The 21,795-nt window shown below is 46.1% G+C and overlaps 1 protein-coding gene across 2 annotated transcripts in view; it reads right to left on the reverse strand.

The window, feature by feature from the left end:
• SLC6A11 (solute carrier family 6 member 11) overlaps positions 1–21,795 on the reverse strand; it is a 126,761-nt gene that overhangs the window by 10,500 nt on the left and 94,466 nt on the right. For both annotated transcript variants that reach the window (XM_079122170.1, XM_079122169.1), the window contains exons 7-10: positions 17,016–17,119; positions 10,043–10,167; positions 2,472–2,584; positions 140–277 (exon numbers count right to left, since the gene is read on the reverse strand). In XM_079122170.1, the coding sequence (XP_078978296.1) occupies positions 140–277; positions 2,472–2,584; positions 10,043–10,167; positions 17,016–17,119 (480 nt within the window). The remainder of the gene's footprint in view (positions 1–139; positions 278–2,471; positions 2,585–10,042; positions 10,168–17,015; positions 17,120–21,795) is intronic.

Raw genomic sequence — 21,795 nt, forward strand, 5'->3', positions numbered from 1 at the left:
AAACTGAGTGGCAGAGAAGGTTCTAGACCCGCCCAGGCTCCTGCAGCTGGTCGGAGCCAGAGGAGGAAGGTGGTGTCGGATCTGCCAGCCCCACAGCCCAGGCGCTCAGCATCTGCAGGCTGCTACCTATGTCACTCACCTCCGTCAGCATTACCAGGCCCAGAAAATAGGAGATGACTGACAGGGCCAGGATGAGCAGCTCCCGACGATAGCCCCTCCGGAAGACCTTGGGGTACATGTCCACCACAGCCGTCACCAGGCTTTCCACACACACAAACTGGATGGGGTGGGGAGATACGATGGCGTGAAACCCAGGAAAAAGGCCGTTCCTGGTGGTTCTGGCTCTGGGTCAGTGTCGTAGAGATTTAAACCCTGGGCTTCCTATCTACCCAGCCCAACCTGTGTTCCCATCCACACTCATTCTCCTGGTGGAGGGCCTGGGAACTATGACAGCAATCCCAGCACTAATAGAGACCCCACATGCCCCCTTAACACACAGGGTCAAAGTTGCTCAGAGAGGGGAAGGAACCTGCCCAAGGTGGCTCAGCATGCAGAGTTTTGTCCTGGGTCTAGGTGCTGGCCCCTTTTTTGGAGTTAATGATTTAAATGAGATCTGGTCCCGGCCCTTGAGGTAAGGCAGGAGTCCCTCTCTGTCATTGTCCTGGGAGCTCAGGGCTTTGCTGGAGGCAGGCTCTGATCAGGCTCTGTCATCTCCAGGACTGTGGTAGTTCCCTGCCCTCTGGTTCTGGCAGGCGAGCATCCCTCTGCTAGGTGGAAGACAATCAGAGGCGAGACAACAACCAGCTCTTGTGTTTCTGCTGGCTCTGGCCAGACTGCACAGGCACTGATGGCTGAACTTGAGCCACTAAGAATCTGAATCCCAAGTGCTGAACACAATTAGGCAAGCAGTCCCAGTCCAACTCCCTCTTGCCCATCAATACCCACACTGAATACCCCAACACCATACCCACCCCCTCCTCTGGGTTCTCAGGGCACTGGGGGCAGATCTCCTGCATGAGCCCTTTCCTGGAGAAGAAGCAAAAACAAATTTTCTTTTCTGATGGGCACCTTCCCTTAAATCCTTTATGATTCACTTCTACCTTCTCAGGAAAGATATCTCCATCCTTACTGTGCAGACCAAAGGAATGAGGCACAGAGAGGTGAAGTGATCATCCTAAAGACACGCAGCTGGTGAGAGTTCTGTCAGTGGGACTCCAATCCAGCCCTGGCCCAGATTCAGCCTCCACAGTAAAGGCTGGCATTGCTCATGCTTTCTCCAGGGTCCCGGGAGGGAGAGGGGATTCAAGGAAGATGGTTTATCCAAAGAGGGAGAGGAAGAGACATTGGAGCGTATAGCTAAGGGGCAGACAGACTCGGGTCTACATCCTGACCAGTCACTCAGCATCTTGGAGACTTGGATCTTTCTGTATAGTGGGGACAACAAAAGGGGTCTCTGGCCTATGTGACTGCTGTGCCCATGAACTGAAAACAGCCCAGGCACACAGCAAGCGCAGCCACAGCAAGTGGCCCCAGCCCTGCCTCCTCTGCCAGGCAGCCTGTCCTGTCATGCCCCAGCTGCTGATCCCTGATCCCTCAGAGGCTTCTGCCCATGACAATGAAAAGATTATCAGCTGAAGCACCCGGTGCTTCAGTGGCTCGGCTTAGCAGTTTCTGAGGAGCAGCTCTGGGGGAGAAATTGGACTTGGCTGGGTTGACAGACATCTGGAGGGTGGGGCTTGGGTGCTAAGTGACTTGTACAAAGCACAGTTGGGGCAGCATCCGCCAGGCCACCCTGGGCACTGTCCTGGACAGGCTGGGCTGGGGGAGTGTTTCCCCTTAGCCCAGGAGGCTCGGCGGGGAGTTGTATAATCTTGTTAAAACTGAGCATCTTGCCTGTACAGCCTCCCACCCAGAACAGCACCCACTTGCCAAGGGTCCCCAGCAGGATGGCTGGGTTACTGCCTTGGCTGAAGGAAGTTCTCCTGGGCTCTGGGAGCAGCAGGAAGATTTCTGGGTCTGCTGAGCTAGTGGGGGCCACAGGATTCAGGCTAGGAATCCTTGGGGAAGATTAGGGCAGGCATGGAGGGGGAGAGGTTGGGCACAGCGTGGGAGAAGAGGTGAGCTCTCTGGAAACTGCTAGATCTAACTAGACATCTGCATGGAGGTAAGCAGTAGGCATCCACGTGGATCAAGGGCCGGGGAGGAGCCTACAGGGACCTCTGAGCACAGAGGTAGGCATGGGCTGGGGGTGGCGCCGAGAACCAAGTGGTCACATGGCCTGTGTCATGGTGACCCCAACACAGAGGGAGGAAGGAAGAGGTGCCTCCCTGGGCTCTGGTGTCCTCGGATATTTGGTCAGGACATGTGGGACTCTGAGTTACCAGGAGAGGTGGTGGCTAGGACCAGAGCTGTTCCTAAGAAGAGTGACTGGCCTCCCTGGCCCCTGGCCCCTGGCCCTCTGGGCTGCTTACCTGGCTGTCCAGGCCCAAAAATATGAGCATCATGAAGAACAGGGTAGCCCACAGCGGGGAAAGAGGCATCATGGTGACAGCCTTTGGGTAGGCGATAAAGGCCAGGCCGGGACCTGGGAAGAAAGAGAGACAGAGAAAGCGGCTGATGGGGTCAGTCCCTCATCCCATCAGTATTTTAACCCAGCGGGGGTTGAGGGTGCCTGCTCTGCCTGATTCCCACTCAAACCAAGTAAATCATCTCCCCGTCACTCTGTGCAATTGAGACTAGGCTGATGCCTTTTTTTTTTTCTTCTGGTACCCAGGATTGAACCCAGGGGTGCTTAACCACTGAGCCACATCCCCAGCCCTTCTTTTAATATTTTATTTTAGAGACAGTGTCTCCCTGAGTTGCTCAGGGCCTAGCTAAGTTGCCGAGATCACAGCGTGCACCACCATGCCCGACCCTTTTTAAAAAATCTTGATTGAATGGTGACTTGTCTATTTGCTTTTTTAAACCAGGATTTTAATTATTAATTGGATGCTTTTTCTATTCCAATTTCACCAATTTCTGCTTTTCTTTTTACTCTTCACTTCCGCGTGCTTTTTCATGGTTCACTTTGTTCATTTGTTTTTTTGTGTGTGTTTTGAGGAGGAAAGTCAGTTTACTTTCCATTCTAAGCTGGAACGGGCTTCGTATGGTGTGCTTTCTGTTTCTAGCAACATCTCCTTGCATCTGCAGTTTCTGCCTCACGCAGGCTACGCTGTGTTAGTTGGTGCTTATCTTCCATGGTGTGTTATATACTGGAACGCACAAGTGTCCCTATTTGTGATGCATAACACCTTTGGGTGTGGATCCTGCTCTGATCTTAGCATTGTTACTGCTGTCTGCTGTCTGTCCCTTTATGTTCAGCCTCTGTGACTCAACTTTGCTTTAGGTGTGACTCTTCTGTGCAGGAGAGACTTGGATCTAGTTTTGTGAGTCTAGTCAAAAATCTTTTCCTTTTAACAGGTAAGTTAAGCCTACGCACATTTATTGATATGATTGGTATGTTTGGCCTTAACTGCCCATTTTGAGTCATTTTTCTAGTTACATGGGTTTTTTTTTTTTAAATACTTGTTACTTTTTCAATGACTTATGCATTGTTGTTATGTAGAATTTTTTTTTTTTTTTTTTGCATTCAGGAAGGCTGTGTTCCAGTGATTATTTTTATACTTATAAATTTTTAAAATGCAGTTAAGCCCTTGTTTTCCTAGTTGAACCTTTATTACTTCAGCTTTCCCAGGTTTCTCCCCACCCATATTCTTTAACATAGTTATTGCCTATACAAGTTTTTTTTCAACCTTTTTCTTTTTCTTCCCCTTTCTTTCCATATGTTAGTTGAATTATTTCTACTTTGTGACAGATAATATATAGAATTTGTACATTAGTTCGCTCTTTCTACATTGCTTTTAGTCTTAGACACACACACATATACATGTGTGACACATAGCAATCTATTATTATTATTTATTGTTGCTGGGGATGAAACCCCATGCCTTGCACACACGAAGCACATATTGTATCACTGAGCTACTTCCTCAGCAACAATTAAGCTTTTTTTTTTTTTTTTTTTTTTGCGGTGCTGGGGATTGAACCCAGGGCTGTGTGCCTGCAAGGCAAGCACTCTACCAACTGAGCTATCTCCCCAGCCCCAGTTAAGCATCTTTAAGCGCTCCTTGTACATCTCTTATCTGACGTTCTTTTGGTCACTGTTAGGTTGGCTCAAAGTCACCCGTACTAGATTTCCCTCGAGGACTGATGGGCACAGAGCTCCCATGTTCTTTAACATCAAGAATGGATTTCTGTGACTTTGATGTTGGGGGTGGGAAATCAAGGCTGGATATTAAAGCTTCGATCTGTGTTTTCTTTTGGGGACTCTAAGATCAAAGTGCAGCTCCCGTGTGGCCCTGCTTGCATTGGGTGAATCAGTTTTGAAATGTGGGATGCCAGTCTTCTCCTTCTGCTTTTAGAAGTTATTGGGTCTCTTCTGCCTGCTGACTGAGGATTTTGCCTTTCAAGGCTAAGGGCTTTAACAGAACGTCTGTGAGTTCAGCCTTCTGGGTTAATCTCTCGTGACATCTGAGGAGCTCTTTTGATGTGGAGACTCAGCTCTTCGTTTCTGAAATTCTTCCTTGGAACAGAGTCTTACACATCACCTCTGTGCCACCGTTTTATTGATTTTTCACCCTTTTATTTATTTTTCTGATGATATAAATGTTATTTCTTTGCCTGTAGTCCATTTCTACTTTAAAAAAAAAAAAAAAAAAAAACTCTTGCATTATGCTATTTTTCTTTCAATGTTCCTTACCAAGACTATTTTCCAGGGGACACCTTGTCATTTTTTTCTTCATGCCCAAGATAATTTTGTCTTTTCTTTCTTTTTTCATCCCCCCACCCAAGTTCAATGAACTCCTCTTTTGATTTCTTCCTGTCCACCTTCCACTCTGCCCTCCCCCAACCCCCATCACTTGGAAGTTTTGAATTTCTGGTTTAAGTTACCCTCCAGATCCTCAGATTCCTAGTTGAGTTCCGTCAGTCCGGTGGGTGCTAAGGTTTGAATGTGGTTTGACCTTGACAAACCTCATGTTGAAATCTGGTGGAACAGTGGTTTGGGGGGCAGAGCAGTGATGGAGTCAGTGAGAGGGATTAGTGTCTTTCTCGGGAAGACGCGATTAGTGCTCTTGAGAATGGAGAGGTTTTCTTGAGAGCAGGCTGGGATCAAGTGAATGGGTGTCTTGGTCCCCTCCCGCCCTCCAGCATGTCCCTGCTCCCCACCTTTACACAGACACCAAATCTACCACGCTGTGACACAGCAAGATGCTCTCACGAGAAGAAGCCACCACCCTTGAACTTCCCTGTCTCCAGACTGAGAGCTAATCAACCCGTTTCTTTAAAAATTACCCAGTCTTAGGTGTTCTGTGATAACTATGGAAAATGGATGGAGACAGGTTAAGGGCTGACTTACAATCTTTTTCTACTTCACAGTTGGTCTTCAGAGGAGGAGTTATAGCTCTGTTGATCTGTGGGAAACTTCTCCTTTTTTAATGTTTTTAAATTTGTTCTAATTAGTTACACATGACAGTAGAATGCCTTTTGACACATCTTACGTAAATGGAGTGCAACTTCTCATTCTTCTGGTTGTATATGAGGTAGAGTTACACACATTGCGTGCGTAATCACATATACACATAGGGTGATAACGTTCAATTCATTCTACTACCATTGCTACTTCCATGCCCCTTCCCTCCCTTCACTCCCCTGTCTAATCCAAAGTACCTCTATTCTTCCACAGCTCACCCTCACTTGTTGTGAATTAGCATTTGCATATCAGAGAAAGCATTTGGCTTTGGTTTTTGGGGACTGGCTGTTTCACTTAGCAAATTCTCCAGCTCCATTCATTTACTGGCAGATGCCATCATTTCATTCTTCTTTAAGGCTGAGTAATATTCGACTGTGAATATATACCACAATTTCTTTATACACTCATCTCTCTGTTGAAGGGCATCTCAGTTGGTTTCATAGTTTAGCTATTGTGAACCGAGCTGCTATAAACATTGATGTGACTGCATCACTGTACTATGTTGATTTTAAGTTCTTTGGGTATAAATTGAAGAGTGGGATAACTGAGTCAAATGGTGGTTCCATTCCAAGTTAGCAGAGGAATCTCCACACTGCTTTCCAGAGTGGTTGCACTAATCTGCAGTCCCACCACCAATATATGAGTGTACGTTTTCCTCATATCCTTGCCAACACTTACTGTTGCTTGTATTTTTGATAACTGCCCTTCTGACTGGCTACTCCTGACTTTCTATGGTAGCTCTGTATACATGAAGTTGAGTCCATTTGGATGTTACTGGGTATCTGATAATATTCCTAGCTTAACAGCATCCTCTTTCATCTGTAAAGTATGAGGACTTAGCGGGGTTTTGTCTTGCTGCTGGGGGAAGAGTGAGCTCTCCTCTTTATTTCTGAATTTTAGGGTTCTTTGTTGCTGTTGCTGTTTTACAGGTTTCTGCCTCTTTTTCTTGTTTTTTCCTGCACCACCTAATGGACGGAGGGTGCTTCTCTATTCTCTTTTGCCTTTTTTTCCCCTGGAAGCTATGATCATTCCTTTAAACTGTGTCTGTCCCTTTCATGATGCTCTGCCTCACCTTGGGCCCAGAGCAATGGATGGAGTCTGCCGACCGTGGACTAAATCTCTGAAACCATGAGTCAAAATAAACTTTCCTTCCTCTAAGCTGTCCTGGTTGGGTATTTTGATCACAGCAGCAGCACAAAGCTAACATAATTATCTTTATTATTTTTTTGTTCTAATTACCTTTGGCTTAATTTGTACTTCCTTTCCAGCTTAAGATAGAAACTTAGATTTAAAAAAAAATTAGATAAAAAATTAGGTGCTTTTTTTTTTTTTTTTTAAGCCCAGGGCCTTGTACTTGCAAGGCAAGCACTCTACGAATTGAGCTATATCCCCAGCCCCTAATATAGATATTTAAAGCTATAAATTTCATTGTGAGTTACTTTTACCACATCCCACAAATTTTGATAGGTTGTGTTTTAATTACTGCGAAGCTTGAAATTTTTTGTGCTCTGAACCATGGAATATCTAGAAATATGTTGCTTACTTTGCCTGTATTTGGGAGCTTTCTAGATATTATTTTGTTACGGGTTTCTGATTTAACTCAGTGGTGGCCAGAGAGCATGTTCTATACAATTTCAATCTTTTGAAATATTTTGAGACTCATTTGATGGCCTAGGACATGGTCTATCTTGGTGAGCATTTCCTGTCCATTTGAAAAAAAAATTATACTCTGCAGTTGTTGGGTACAGACTTTTATAAATGTCAATTAAGTCAATGCAGTTGACGATGTTCAGATTTTACAACCTTATTGACACTTTATTTTTCTCTCATTAGTGAGACAAGGATGTTAAACTCTCTAAGTATGATTGGGGATTTGTCTGTTTTCTCCTTTGGTTCTGTTGGTTTTAGCTTTATGAATTTTAGTTTTTATCATTCATTCATTCATTCACTCAGTTTTTGGTACTGGGGATTGAACCCAGGGGCACTTTAATACTGAGTTACCTCCCCAACCCTTTTTTTAAAATATTTTTTTAGTTGTAGATGAACACAATACCTTTATTTAATTTATTTATTTTTATGTGGTGCTGAGGATCAAACTCAGTGCCTCATATGAGGCAAGAACTCTACCACTGAGCCACAACCCCAGCCCTGCATCCCTTTCAAATTTTTTTTTTTTTTATTTAGAGGCAGGATCTAAGTTGCTAAGAGCCTTGCTAAGTTGCTGAGGCTGTCCTTCAACTTCTGATCCTCCTGCCTCAGCCTCCTGCGTAGTCTCAGGAATTACAGGTGTGTGATACCACACTTGACAACTTTGTGTATTTTAAATCTCTATTATTTGTTGTAAACACATTTAGGATTGCTATATTTTCTCAATAAATTGTTCCCTTTATTATTATGAAATGTCCCTCTTTTTTTCTAATAAATACCCTTTGACTTGAAGTCTACTTTCTCTAACACGAATATAGCCAAGTCAATTTTCTATGCACATTGTTTGGATGGTATGTCTTTTCCTTTATTTGGTAAATTATCTATGCCTTTAATTTAATGTGTGCCTCTTTTAGACATTTTATAGTTGGGTCTTACTTTTTTAAATCCAGTCTGACTTTTTAAAATCCATTCTGATGATCTCTCCTTTTTAATTGACATATTTGGTCCATTCGTATTTAGTGTATCACTGGTACAGTTGAGATTCTACCTATTCTTTTGTGTTTGCTTTCCTTCTGGTCTTCTTTTGTTTGTTTATTTTGCTTTATTTTACTCTGTTGTGAGTTTCTGGCTTTCTGTTGAACTCTGTTTTGTGATACTCAGTTTTATTTTATTTGGTGGCTATTTAGCTCTCTTTCATTATTTTCTTTTAAAAAAAATTTAGGTGTAGATAGACAAAACACCTTTACTTTATTTATTTCTTTTTATGTAGTGCTGAGGACTGAACCCAGTGCCTCACATGTGCCAGGTGAGGGCTCTATCATCAAGCTACAATTCCGGCCCTCTTTTATTATTTTCTAAGTAGCTGGGCTGACAATACACATCTGTAATTTAGCCAAGTCTACTTAAAGTTAATGACATGTCACTTTGTACTTCCTCTACACATCTGTCACTTTCCACTTCTGATTATTATTCTGACATTCTCTTCTTTGAAACATATCAGTAATTTTAAAATGGACCAAATATTCCAGTTAGAAGGCAGAATATGATCAGTCTGTATATAAAAATAAGACTGGACTATAAGCTATGTAAAAACCTCTATAACAGGAAGGAACACCTGGACTGTAAAAAGTATCAGGGAGACAAAGGGAATATCCAAGGAAGGTCAGCAGATCTTGGGCACTGGGCTTAAAGCAGGATAAAATGAGTCTTGCACAAAGTGCTTTCTGTCTCCCTGGCTCAATCTCACAGGTGTGCTGGAACATTCTTTTGAATGCTCTGGAAGCTACCTAAGTGTAGATATTTTGAGCTAAGAATCATATGAGATCACATGTGAGCTAGCTCCCACCCAAAGAGAAGGTGCCCAGTGACAGAGCTTTGTCTGCATTTGCATACCTCTGGTTTAGCTGTGGACCTCTGATTTCTGCAGGGACTGTCTCTGTGTCTGATTCACATGATCCAGAGGAAGGAGGACCCTGAGCAGGCATCGAGTAGAACCCCAAGGCCAGCTTCCTCCTGTGATGCCCACGCTCACAGACCTGCCTCACCTGGCGGTCAGAGGATGCCGGCCCTGACTGTGCACATCAGACAAAGGCAGCTGCACTTTGCAGCAGGGGTCCGTGGGGAGGCAGTGTGGTTGTCCCAACTGGCATGAAGTAGATGAAGACAAGGAGGCTAGACACCCTGTGCTACTCTTGACAGACCACCTCACTGGATGTTCTTGTATGTGAAAAACCTATCTGCGCTTATCTGAGCTCAGAGTCTAGCTTCATACATCAGATAAACCGATATTTTAGTATTTTTATATATATATGTACTGTATTTTCCCAGAATTTCAAACACCATGAAAATGGAGGGAAGAGTTTTCACCTTTAGCACCACCACCTTGACAACACTGGGTCTGACACACACACGTCAATCTACACCGAAGGCTGTGATACCCGTGGTGATTCTACAACTAGAACAGGGGAGAAAGGGAGACACACTTCAAGCAGGGGGAGCAGCATGTGCAAAGGCCCTGTGGTAGAAGGGAGTGAGCCATGTTGCAGAAGAGGAACAGACCCCTGAAGTGGGGCAGAGTGGATGTGGGGGGGATGAAACCCCAGGAGCCTGGCCTATGCTACAAGTATAGCACGATGAGAGGACTAAAAAGACTTTGGGTACAGGAGTGAGGTGAAGTGTTCAGCTGCCCCCTCCTGAGATCCTGGACTGTGGGTGAGCGATGGGACCACTTCTCGAGATCTGAACCCAGGAGATGAAGACCACGCTGGCATTGCGAACATCCATCTCCCCTGGGGCTCCTTATATCGTCACCTGTCACAAACTTACCTGACTCTGCCACCTCCGCAATGGGTACCCCCTGCTCATATGCCATGAAGCCCAGGACTGAGAAGATGGCGAACCCGGCCACGAAGCTGGTGCCACTGTTCAGGCAACAGAGCATGATGCAGTCCCTGTGGGGAAGCAGCAAGAGGGACTCAGGTCAGAGTGGGCAGGACAGGTGCACTGCTCGGGACATTCTCCACCTGAGTACGGTGGGGGCAGGCAAAGTGTGAGAATGGACAGCCCCATTTTCCTGGTGAAGCACCCTTAGTTCAGAGAGGTTAGGTGACTGGTTCACGGTCACACAGCTTCTCCCGCATTTCTCCAAGATGAGGTAGGTCATGGATCAAAAGCATGGAGAGGGGGTGTGAAGGGAGGGAGGGAGGCTGGTGTGTGGCACAACCCAGATTGAATGAGAAGAAACTTGGGAGATAAACCAATGCTCCCCTGAATCCCTGGAAGGAAAGAAATCCAGGGCAAAAGCAGGAGAGGACTATGTTCCTGAGAACACAAAGCTTCTCCCAAGAAGCCTCCATGAGAGACAGCTGCCTCTCAGCCAGGGGACCAACCCAGACCTCACGCCTGGAGTGCCAGCTGCTTCTGGGGGAAGAGGTCTTATCATGACACCCCTCCAGGCCCAGCTGTGGACAGGAGCTGCATCTCACAGAACTCACTGCTCAGTCTCGGTTCCACTGCCATGAGGAGCGGCCCCTTCCAGGCTGGACCCCACCCCCTCATGAAGGGATTTACTGGGGCAGTGGCTGTCCTCTGCTCTTGAGAGGGACTCGCCAGCTAAGAAGCACCTGCACAAAGCCATGACCCCAGAGAAATCAGACGACAAATGTCAGGGTCTCGTCAACATGGGGGAAATGGCACCCGGACATCTCAGTCTGTTCCCAAGTCAGGGAATCAGCCTCATAGAAGCCCAGCCACTGAAGAGCATGGGGCTGTGACTTAGAAATGCAGCCTGTGTCCATGCCCGCTTTACAGGGGAGGTGCTTCCCGCCCCCTGACCAACCTCCGACCAGAGGCCTGACTTAGGCAGGACAGTCCCATGGTGGGAGGTGAGCTGGCCTCTGCAGGAGCCTGCCTCCTCTATCAATAGCCCCTTCCTCTTGGGCTGTGGTTGTGGCTCAGTGGCAGAGCACTTGCCTAGAATGTGTGAGGCACTGGGTTTGATTCTCAGCACCGCATAAAAATAAATACATAAAATAAAGGTTCATTGACAACTAAAAACATATTTAAAAAAAAAAATAGCCCCTTCCTCTTGTTTAACCATGCCTACTGCTTAGATTGCCTTCTCTGGGAAGTTTTGGTTTTACCCTTGAAAACACCCTGGAGCTCCTTTAGGTTGGAGAGATGCAAACAAAGTGGACCTATATTCCTTTGAGTTTCTCCCAGTTAAACATCCCAGTTCCTTTACCAGCAATTTTGTCCAGCTCCTGATCTCTAATACACCCCAGCTCGCCAAGCTCCTCTTCAACAGTTATATCCAGGACTGAGCGCTAGGTTTAGAAACAGAGTGAGACGCTCACCTCCTCTTCTCCCTACGCTGTGCTTTATGTAATGTAACCAAAGATGATAAGAATATTGTTGGTGACTGACACAGTGATCCTGAGTATAAGGGAGAGCATTAGACCAGGAGTCAGGACCCTTGGGTTCTACTTCTCCCTGCAGTATCTTTTCTTTGGGTGGGAGCTCGCCCACGACAAGACAAAGTGTTGTGATAACTGGGTCTCTTGGGCTTTGTGTTGGATTGAATCATTCTCAGCAAGCAGTCACTCCTGCTCCCTTCTCCCTTGAGATGAGTATATTTCCCTGCCCCACTGACTTTGGCCTTTTGCCACATGACTTGCTGTGGACTACGAGATGTAAGCAGATGTGACACAAGCAGAGGCTTGAGTTGTGCTGGCATAATTGGAAGTGTCCTTTATCATTTCTGTGATTTTCCATGAGAAGAATTCCTCGGGGGAGCTGCCATCCCTTCAGCCTGGACCCCAGAATGCACACACATGGCATACACTTGGGCTTGGCCTGGAGTTAAACTCACTCAACCCACAGCCTGGAGAGCTTCTCTGGCTGACCAGAAGCCTGGAGAGCCATAAAAGAAAATGTTTGTTATGATCGAACCCCTGGAGGTCTGGGGCTGTTTGTTACACAGCATTAATGTGGCAGTGGATGACTGATACAGTTTTTTTTTTTTTTTAAAGAACTCTGTGAGTGCTGGCTGGGTTGCTAGCCCTGCGACATTATCTGCAAATCTTGTTTACCTCTTCTGAAAAGGAAACTCAGCCCAGGCCAGATGAGGGCTGAGCTATTCTGAAGGTGGAGACAAATCTGCTTTTCCTGCCTGCTTCCTGAAGTCTGAGGCAAAAACGGCCCTGCGTTACTGAACAGGGTGACGTGACATGGCACTGGGGGCACGGGGCGGTGGGGGTGGTGAGGAAGCCTTGCCTCTACGTGGGCTATGCTCTGGAGACTAGGTTTCACTGAGACCTGAGGCTGGAAGTGTTGCAGTCTGTTGTGAAGTTTGGGATATCTCAGATGCTATTTCCAGAAGCTAAACAAAAATGATGTGCCCTAAAAAGACTTCCCAAAGTCCGGGGGTTTTGTACAATTATCTCTGGGCATCCATACGGTGCGGCGGGGCAGGGGTGGGAGCGGTATAAAACAAAATCTCCCCAGGGACAAAATCCCCATCTTCCTGCAGAGGTCTCTTGGGTGACTTCCTCAAACCACAGAGTGACAGGCAGACAGAAAGAGAAGCTTTCAAGGGCTGTTAGGGCCCTTCTCTCCCTGTGACCTGCCCGCCAGCCCCCAGGGTATGCACCTTCAGGCAGATGTAGCCCAGCGCTAGGTGCCCTGAAGTGGACGCTGTCTGCTTGGGTCCATTCCCATCCCTCTAATTCCTTCCCGGTACAAGTACGGGCACTGCTTAGGTGAAAGCCTTATGTAACGAGTGCTTTGAAGTCAGCAGGAGCTGAGCCGGGCTGGTAAGACCTCCAGAAGCGATTATGCTGTCAGGAGAGAGGGTATTAATTTACTCCGTCTGAGATGGGAAAGACCCGGTTGCAGAACGATTCTGAAATAGGACTAAAATGAGCCTTCAGATTTTGCAATGTCACCGAGAGTATTTGCTTCTTCTTCTGATAAGAGACAGAAAGGGGGAAAAAAATATTCCTGGCTGTTGGATAGAGAAGCAGAAGGGATTGGTGGTAGCTGGTGTATGTCACTCCTGTGCACATCCGGAAGAAGCAACTGCCCAGAGACCCAGGTTAGTGACAAGACAGCCTTGGCCATATTCAGTTCCAATAGCTGGGAAAGAACTGGTCATCCTTGTGAGGAACAGGGGTACCAGGGCCAGGAAAGCCATGTTCCATCGCCAGCAATGGGAACACAAGCAAGAGATTTAAATCCCATGGGCCACCGTCTCCTCGTCTGTATGACTCAGAATGGGTGTCTTACTTCCCTGCGCGAAAGCCAACACCAGACCAGGTCCGTGGGATACAGGGGAGAATGAGAAACCCCACTGGTGTCCTCCTGCAACCAATGGTCTGGCTAGCAGGGATGGTCAGTGACCCGGGGAATTCCTGCAATGCCCAGCCCCAAGGGTCCCACGCCAAGTGCCAGCACCCCTCTGAGACAACCCAAGGGCGTCACCATTAGCCTGGGCTGGGAGCCTGCTTGTCCCTAGCCGAGGGCCTGTCCCTTCCTGTCTGTGGTTCACATTTCGTACTGTGGTTGACAGACTGCCTGACCTCTCATCCCACAGACCCATCTCCTCTGGGAAAGCCCGGAGCACAGCAAGGATCTTACAGAAACCCGGCCGGAACATCCACCTCTCCAGCCTCCTGTCCTCCAGCCACACCCAACTGCTCCTCAGCCCAAAGGCCCCACGAATGATGGCACTTGCTGCCTAACGGCACACTGAATTATATGGTAGCTTTTCTTTTCATCATGTTGGATCTGCCTGCTTTAAAAAAAGAGCAAAGCCTCCGAGCCTCAGTTTCCCCAAATTCTAAACTCGACAGACGGAGCCACTGCTGTCTATCTCCCATTTTGCCAGTTCCACTGCCTCATGCTGAGCGGACGCAGACTTCACAGCAGACTCTGCTGTCTTAACAAACGGGCTCATGAAGTGACCACGAAGGCGGCTTCCAGAGAACCCTGGGAGGGACACAGGGGAGAGCTTGGTTAGAGTCCAGGCTCCACCACCTCCACCTGGAGACCACCTCCAGGAGCCCCGATTTCCCTTTCTCAGAGACAGGGGTGGGGGGTGGGATGCGGGAGGGGCTGAAGTGTCCGCAAAGGTCTTTCCAGGGGTGATTCCACGTGAGCCAGGCAGTACTCAGGTTCTGTGGTCATCAGTTCCCAGCCCAGGGCCACCAGCTCCTCCCACGTGCCCTCCCCCTCACTCAGTGGGAGTTCGTTTTTGGATTGCTGCCAATTTCTGAGTTGAGAAAAACAATCTTGTTCTTAGAAAAGTGTTTTGCTTCTTTTCCTTTTCTATTTATTTATCCATCTATGTACCTATCTGTGCTGCGGATGGAACCCGGGGCCTCATGTATGCTAAACAAGCACGCCATCACCAAGCTACACTCCCAGCCCAAATGTGTTCTTTCTTCTTTCCTTCCTACCTACCATCTTTCCTTCCTTCCTTCCTTTCCTTCCTTCCTTCCTTCCTTCCTTCTTTCCTTCCCTTCCTTCCTTCCTTCCTTCCTTCCTTCCTTCCTTCCTTCCTTCCTTCCTCCCTCCCTCCCTCCCTCCCTCCTTCCCTTCCCTTCCCTCCCTCCCTCCCTCCCTCCCTCCCTCCCTTCCTTCCTTCCTTCCTTCCTTCCTTCCTTCCTTCCTTCCTTCCTCCCTCCCTCCCTCCCTCCCTCCCTCCCTTCCTCCCTCTCTCCCTCTCCCCCCACCTCTCTCTCTCTCTCCCTGCTTCCCTCTTTCTTTCTTGGTACTGGAAATTGAATCTAGGGGTGCTCTACCACTGAGTCACATTCCCAGCCCTTGTTTTAATTTTTATTTATTTGTTTGTTGTAGCAGTACATGGACAGCATGCCTTTATTTGCTTATTTTTGTATGTGGTGCTGAGAATAGAACCCAGTGCCTCACACGTGCTAGGTAAGTGCTCTGCCACTGAGCCCCAGCCCCAGCCCTTGCTAATTTTTATTTTGATGTAGGGTCTTGCTAAGTTGCCCAGGCTGGCCTCCCCTGTGCATTCTCCTGCCTCAGTAGCTGGGATCATAGGCGTGCCGCTGCACCTGGTTATTGCTTATTTTTGTAGTTTAGTGTTTTTCAGATTGACACATTCATTCTCTTCACATAGGATGGATCTAACCTCACTGAATATCATATTATATGTTACTACTGTGCCCTTTAATTTTGAAGATGATTTTCATATTTTATTTGGAGATAAAATGCAATGTGTGGGGGCTGGGGCTGGGGCTCAGTGGCAGTGCGCTGGCCTAGCATGTGTGAGGTCCAGGATTCAAACCTCAGCACTGCATGCAAATAAAATAAATAAAATAAAGGTTCATCAACATCTAAAAAAATACAATGTGTAGATGATATTTGTACTAACTTATTTTTGTTAAAAATTAAAAGCAAGATACACTCAGAGTAATAGGAAAAAACCCAGAAAAACATCTTAATCTTATAGGAGGTAAAAAGCAGGGGAGGACATCTTCCCACCTCTGACTTTCCAGGCCTAGTCTCTAAAGGTGGCTATTTTGAATAGTTTTTTTTTTTTATTTTTTTTTTATTTCTTTATGGAAAAATTTTTAAGTTTAGAAGTCTAACATTTAATAATTTTAAGTTTTAGATTTTTGCCAGGTACAGTGGTGCACACCTGTAATCCCAGTGACTCAGGAGGTTGAGGCAGGAGGATCGGAAATGTGAGGCCAGCCTCAGCAACTCATTGAGACCCTGACTCAAAATAAAAAATGAAAAGGGCTGGGGATGTGGCTCAGTGGTAAAGCCTCCCTGGGTTCAATCCCTGGAACCCACCGCAGAAAAAAAGAGGTGTACATTTTTACATGAACCTGTTCTTTACATGTTTTCCCATTCCAAAATCAATATGTTATTCCTTATTTTAGGATGGTTCCCTTTCAAAATTTAACTCTTTAGTCAATCATATTATGTGACTATATGGGATGAGGTTTATTCATCTCAGAATCACTTGTTCCAAACCCCTTCCTCTCTCCACCAACATGTGACCGGAGGTCGGGGGGATAGCTTTGCTGCAATGATTCCAGTCTTATCTCTGATGGCCATAGGGTCTAAGGAAGAGACCCTCCACCGTCCACCTGTAAGTATTCACCTATCCTGGGCCAGGCACTGAGTCCAGAAGTGCAGGGACTTCAACCAACAGACAATGATGGTACAAATTTCACTCACTCACATGCTACTGGGAATCTCTGGGCACACCCTTCACCCTGTGTGGGTCTCAGAACAGGTAGCCTGGGGTCACCTTGCCACCTGGGTGTGGCCAGCCACAGGAGGCCAGGGAGTGAGGCCAGTCAGGCCGAGGCACAAGGCAGGGTGCCAGTCACTATAGGCAGGATAGGAGAGAATCCTGTGGTCAAGTGAGATGGGAAAGGAAGGTGATTTCTGAATAGAAGGTGGAAGGATAAGCCCTTCCATATTGGAACACCTGGGTCACGTGCTGCCAATGCCACTAATGAGATGCGCAACCTTGGGCAAGTTACTTGTCCACTCTTGGCTAAATCTGTGCCTCAGTGTAAGGTGACACTGAGGCCTGAGAGATTCTGGGGTGGATTCACCTTGTGGCAGACTCTGATTGCACTAATAGCCCTACCTCCTCTGGTGGGCCCCTCTCTGACCCTTGGGCAGGAGGAGGTCAGCAAGCAGCCCACCTGTTCCCTCCTGGTCCCTGCAAGGCAGACAGCTGAATGGGAACTACAGATGCTGCAGAGGGGTCCGGGAGCAGGGAGGAAGGCAGGCAGGGCCCAGGGGGGCTCACCTGTAGCAGTTGTTATTATAATTGTTATAGCTTCCCAGAGCAGTCAGGCAGCCCAGGCAGATGGCATAGGAGAAAAAGATCTGTGTCCCAGCATCGACCCACACCTGCAAGAAGGAAAAAGAAGTGGGCATGAAGAGGTGAGGTCAGGTAGGTAGGGGTGTGTGTGTGTGTGTGTGTGTGTGTTGCTGATATCCCCCACCCACCATAAAAACCTCCACAAAGGGATCATCAAACTTCCTAAAGGACCCCTTTTTATAAAAAAAAATTTTAAATATGTATAAGCTGTCAATGGACCTTTTTTATTTATTTATTTGCGGTGCTGAGCATGGAACCCAGTGCCTCGCATGTGCTAGGCAAGCGCTCTGCCACTGAACTCCAACTCCAGCCCAGGATCCCTTTTTAAAAGTTCTATTTCTGTGGGCCTCCTGATGAAATATACATGTCCTGAGTGAATTCCAGAATTTTCCAGAGGTTATGGAAGGACAGCTCACAGGATGGAATGAATTTGGAGGTTAAGGACCCTGGTTTCAGCCTTTGGAAAAGCTACTTAAGCTTTCTGAGGCTCCGTTTTCTCACCTGCAAAGTGGGCAAGGAACTTGCCTGTCATGCAAGTAAGGAGTACAAGGCTCCCCCCGCTGCCTGGGCGGACCATGCTTGCTCCTAAGGTAAATCATATATAAGCCAAATGAACAATGTTTCCTGGTAGTTAAGAAGACCACAGGAGCAGCCAGGAGACACCGTAGGGCATGCATTTGGACAGCCTTTCCGAGCCCAGCTCTTAGAACCTACCAAGGAAAATCTACAGCTAAAACCCAAACGGGTAGGCTGGGGTTGTGGCTCAGTGGCAGAGCGCTTACCTAGCATATGTGAGGCACTGGGTTCGATTCTCAGCACCACATATAAATAAATGAGTAAAATAAATGTCTATCAACATGTAAAAAAAATGTTTTTTTTTTAAAAGAACCCAAATGCAGCTGATAAGACTCATGCTTGGGCATCACGTGCCCTCTACAAAAAGGCACTTGGCACTAAATAAAGAAAACTGCACTTATTAGGCACTTAGGATGTGCCAGGCACCTCGCTGAACCTTTCTGATTGATCATGTGAATGTTCGCAACATGAATGTGCAGGAGGGACTGCTAGCTCCCTTTTATAGCTGAGGAGACTGAGGAATAAACAGAGAGGTTAAGTAACATACCCACGACCTCACAGCTGGGCAGTGGCAGATGCAAATCCATGGAGACCCACCTCTAGAGATGCATGCCTCATGAGTCTCAGAATTTCAAATTTGGGGTTGGGTTTTTTTTTTTTTTTTTTTTTTTTTTAGCATTGCTGGAGATTGAACCCAGGGCCTCACACACACTCAGTGGTAAGCATTCTACCACTGAGTTCCATCCCCAACTTGAATTTCAGATTTGGAATCAGTCTCAGAAGGCCCCTGGTGTAACCTCTCTCCCAACATAGGACTCTCTTCTAAGGACTTCTGACAGAATAGTCTCTGACAGCTGTCAATGACAGGGAGTGAACCATGTCTAGACACAGCCGCTTTCTTCTTTAGAGAGCTCTGTTAGCTCATGTTTTAAAACAAGGATTCCTTTCCTACTGCTGGGGTCACCTGCACCACATCTCTCTCTTCCACCTGGCGGTACTTCAGAGATGTGAAGAAATCATGGCTCCCTGCTGAACCCCCAGCCTCTCTCATTTCCAGGTAAACTATCTGTCTTCTCTAGGGGATCTGACTACCTGGTTCAGGTCCCTCTGCTCTGGATTTGCTCAAATCCCTTACATCGTGCATAGATCCTAGGGCTGCCTCTCAATCGAAGGCATGGATTATTATTATTTTTTTTTCTCCTCTAAACTGGCTTATTGGGTTGGGTCTTGGAGCTCAATGAGGAATGCAGAGAGAGCTATTTCATGAAGTGGGGCTGGGGATGGAGAACACCAGCAGACTGGAGAGGAAGCAATGGCAGGAGGGAATTAAAAAAAAAAAGGGGTGTGGGGGGACTGAGAATGCATAAATGTTTATAGGAAGGGTCCTATATGGAGAAAAAATTTGTTGAGGGTTCAGAAGAAAGATGGATGTATTTGTAATGCCTCCTGCCCTGCCTCAGTTTCCCCATTTGCTATCTCCAGCGAATTCCCCTTTCTACCCAGAAAGGCAAGTCAACCGCACAGAGGCAGAAAGCAGGATAGACCCGGTGTGCAGCCACTGAGCCGCCGGGTGCCCGCACATGCGCGCGCATCTCTGAGTCTTCTGCAAACTGAAGATCCCTCCCCCACTGTCCTCAGGCTGAGGGGCAGGCCAGAGTGAGAGAGGCCCCCGGACTGGTGAGAAAGCTGGTGCCCCCATCATGACTGCAGCCCATCATTCGGCAGAACGACACTTCAATCACCCCCACTCCCAGTGTGGTAAAAGTCCACACTGTTCCTGTTTTCTTGCATGTGCATAATAATTAATCTGTGGCTTTCATACCTGAAAGTCCATGGGACTGTATGTTAAATCCTCAGCTCTCTTTTCCTGGCCATCTGAAATACGTTGTTTAGTTATTTTCTGGCACCCAGTGCTGCCCTAGAGAAGACTGATGCCTATCTAATTTGCTTCCCCTTAAAATGCACCACTTCTTTTGTCTGGATACCCAACAGGGTTTTTCTTCTCTCTTGGCAACCCAATAGTTCTATTGGAATATGTCTTAATGTTGAAAATTCTGTTTTCAACACAAACCATGTTTGTGGTGTGCTTCTTCACTCCCTGCACTCCCTTGTTCATTATAGTGCTATTCAAGATAACTGAGAAATGGGAAAAAAATTTAAGTCTTCATCAACTGATGAATGGAAAAAGAAATGGTGATACATATATATTATGAACAACTATTCAGCCATTTGCAGCAATGGACAAAGAACTGGAGAGTGCTATACTAACTGCAATAAGTCAGACACAGAAAGATAAGTAGTGCACAATCTCACTCATGTGTGGAATCTAAGATCACTGATTCCATAGAAGTTGAGAGTAGAAGGGTGGTTACCAGCTGAGGAGAGTAGAGGGTGGGAGGGATGGGGAAGGATTGATTGATCAACAGATTCCAAGCTACAATTAGGAATAAGAAATTCTGGTGAAATATTGTATAGCAGGAGAACTATAGTTAACAATTGACCCTAAACATTTCAAAAGCTAGAAGAAAGTTTTCACCATACAGAAATGACAAACATTTGAGGAGACAGACATGTTTACCTTCATTTGAGCATGACACAATGTATACACATATTAAAACATTAACCTTAACATTACATGGTTCCCCATTCCTATGTACAATTTTTATGCTTTTATTTTATGTATCAGTTAAAAATACATTTAAAAAACATACAAGTGCAGGTTTTCTTTTTATAAAAAAATTGTTTACTCTTTTTACTCTCCCATGTTTTGCTTATTCTTTAGGGACTTGTATGTATACTGGATCTTCTTTGTCTATCATCTATGCTTATCACCTGTTCTTGCATTTTTAAAAAAAAATGGTTTTTTTAAAAAATGGTTCATTTTTATCTGGCTTTATTTTTTATTTTCTTCCTTCCTGTCCTTACCTTATGATATTACCCACAGTCACTATTCACTCTTTTATTCTTTGTATATAGTTATTTTTTCCTGAACTAGCTTTCCCTTTGTAAGTTATCCTTGTTGTCAGTACTCCTTTCAAATCTTCTTTTGTCTGGCAATTACATTTATGCTATTTTGCTCACAGTATCCTTTGGTTTCTTTGGTTCTTTTTTAACTTATTTTGAAATATTAAGTTTTGCCAAGCATGGTGGCACATGCTCATAATCCCAGCAACTCAGGAGGCTGAGGTAAGAGGATTGCAAGTTTGAGACCAGCCTCAGCAACACAGCAAGGCCCTAAGTAACTTAGCAAGACTCTTGTCTCAAAAAAAAAGAAAAAAAAAATTACAAGGGCTGGGGACATGGCTCAGTGGTTATGTGCGCCTGTGTTCAATTCTCAGTGCCAAAAACAAAACAAACAAACAAGAAATATTAAGCTTTGGTGTTGAGCTGTTTCATGGGTCCATCTTTGTAGAATGAATTCATTATCTCTGGGGACCCTATCTCACAATTTTTTTTTGCATGGGATTTGACCACAATCCTTTTCTGTTGTACACGTGTAGGTGAGATGAATTTTTCCTTTACTCTTGGGAACAGAGGTGGGTCAGAGTAGATTTTCCATCTTTGCAGTTCTAGGGTTCCCTCTTTTGTTATTACCAATAAGTCTTCAAAACTATGACTATATGAACAGTACATTATGAATCTATTATTATCTATTCCCTTTCTACACTTCGATCTGAAATGTCTCTTTTCATTTCCTCTAGTGGGTTCTATCCCACTCAACTTGGATTCTGCTTCCAGTAACTTCTCCTCCATGCAGGGTCTTCTTGAAGTGGTGCTTCAGCTGCTTTGTCCTGATAGCTCCTGGCGGTTACCTGAACCTGCAGCTCTCCCTACTGACTGAGGACCTGGAGACTGTATGGCAGCCTCCTAGTTTGGGCTAATGTTCTCAGGCCCCCCAGGCCCCCGCTCCCCACCACAGCCCTTTCCTTGGAGTGAGTGTATTAGAGCTTTCTGGGTTCCCTGCAGTTCAGCTTGCAGAATTCCCTTTGTCTTCATGCTTACCTTCATCTCCTCTAGAACTGAGATCATGCAGATGTTACTGCTGTTGGTGTTGGGCCCCCTGTTCATGTATCATGGTTCATGGGGTTACCTTATTATGCTGCAGTGGCTGCTCATAGTTTTTTTTTTT

Source organism: Sciurus vulgaris (assembly GCF_902686455.1).
Source record: "Sciurus vulgaris genome assembly, chromosome: 19".
Taxonomy (NCBI): Eukaryota; Metazoa; Chordata; class Mammalia; order Rodentia; family Sciuridae; genus Sciurus; species Sciurus vulgaris.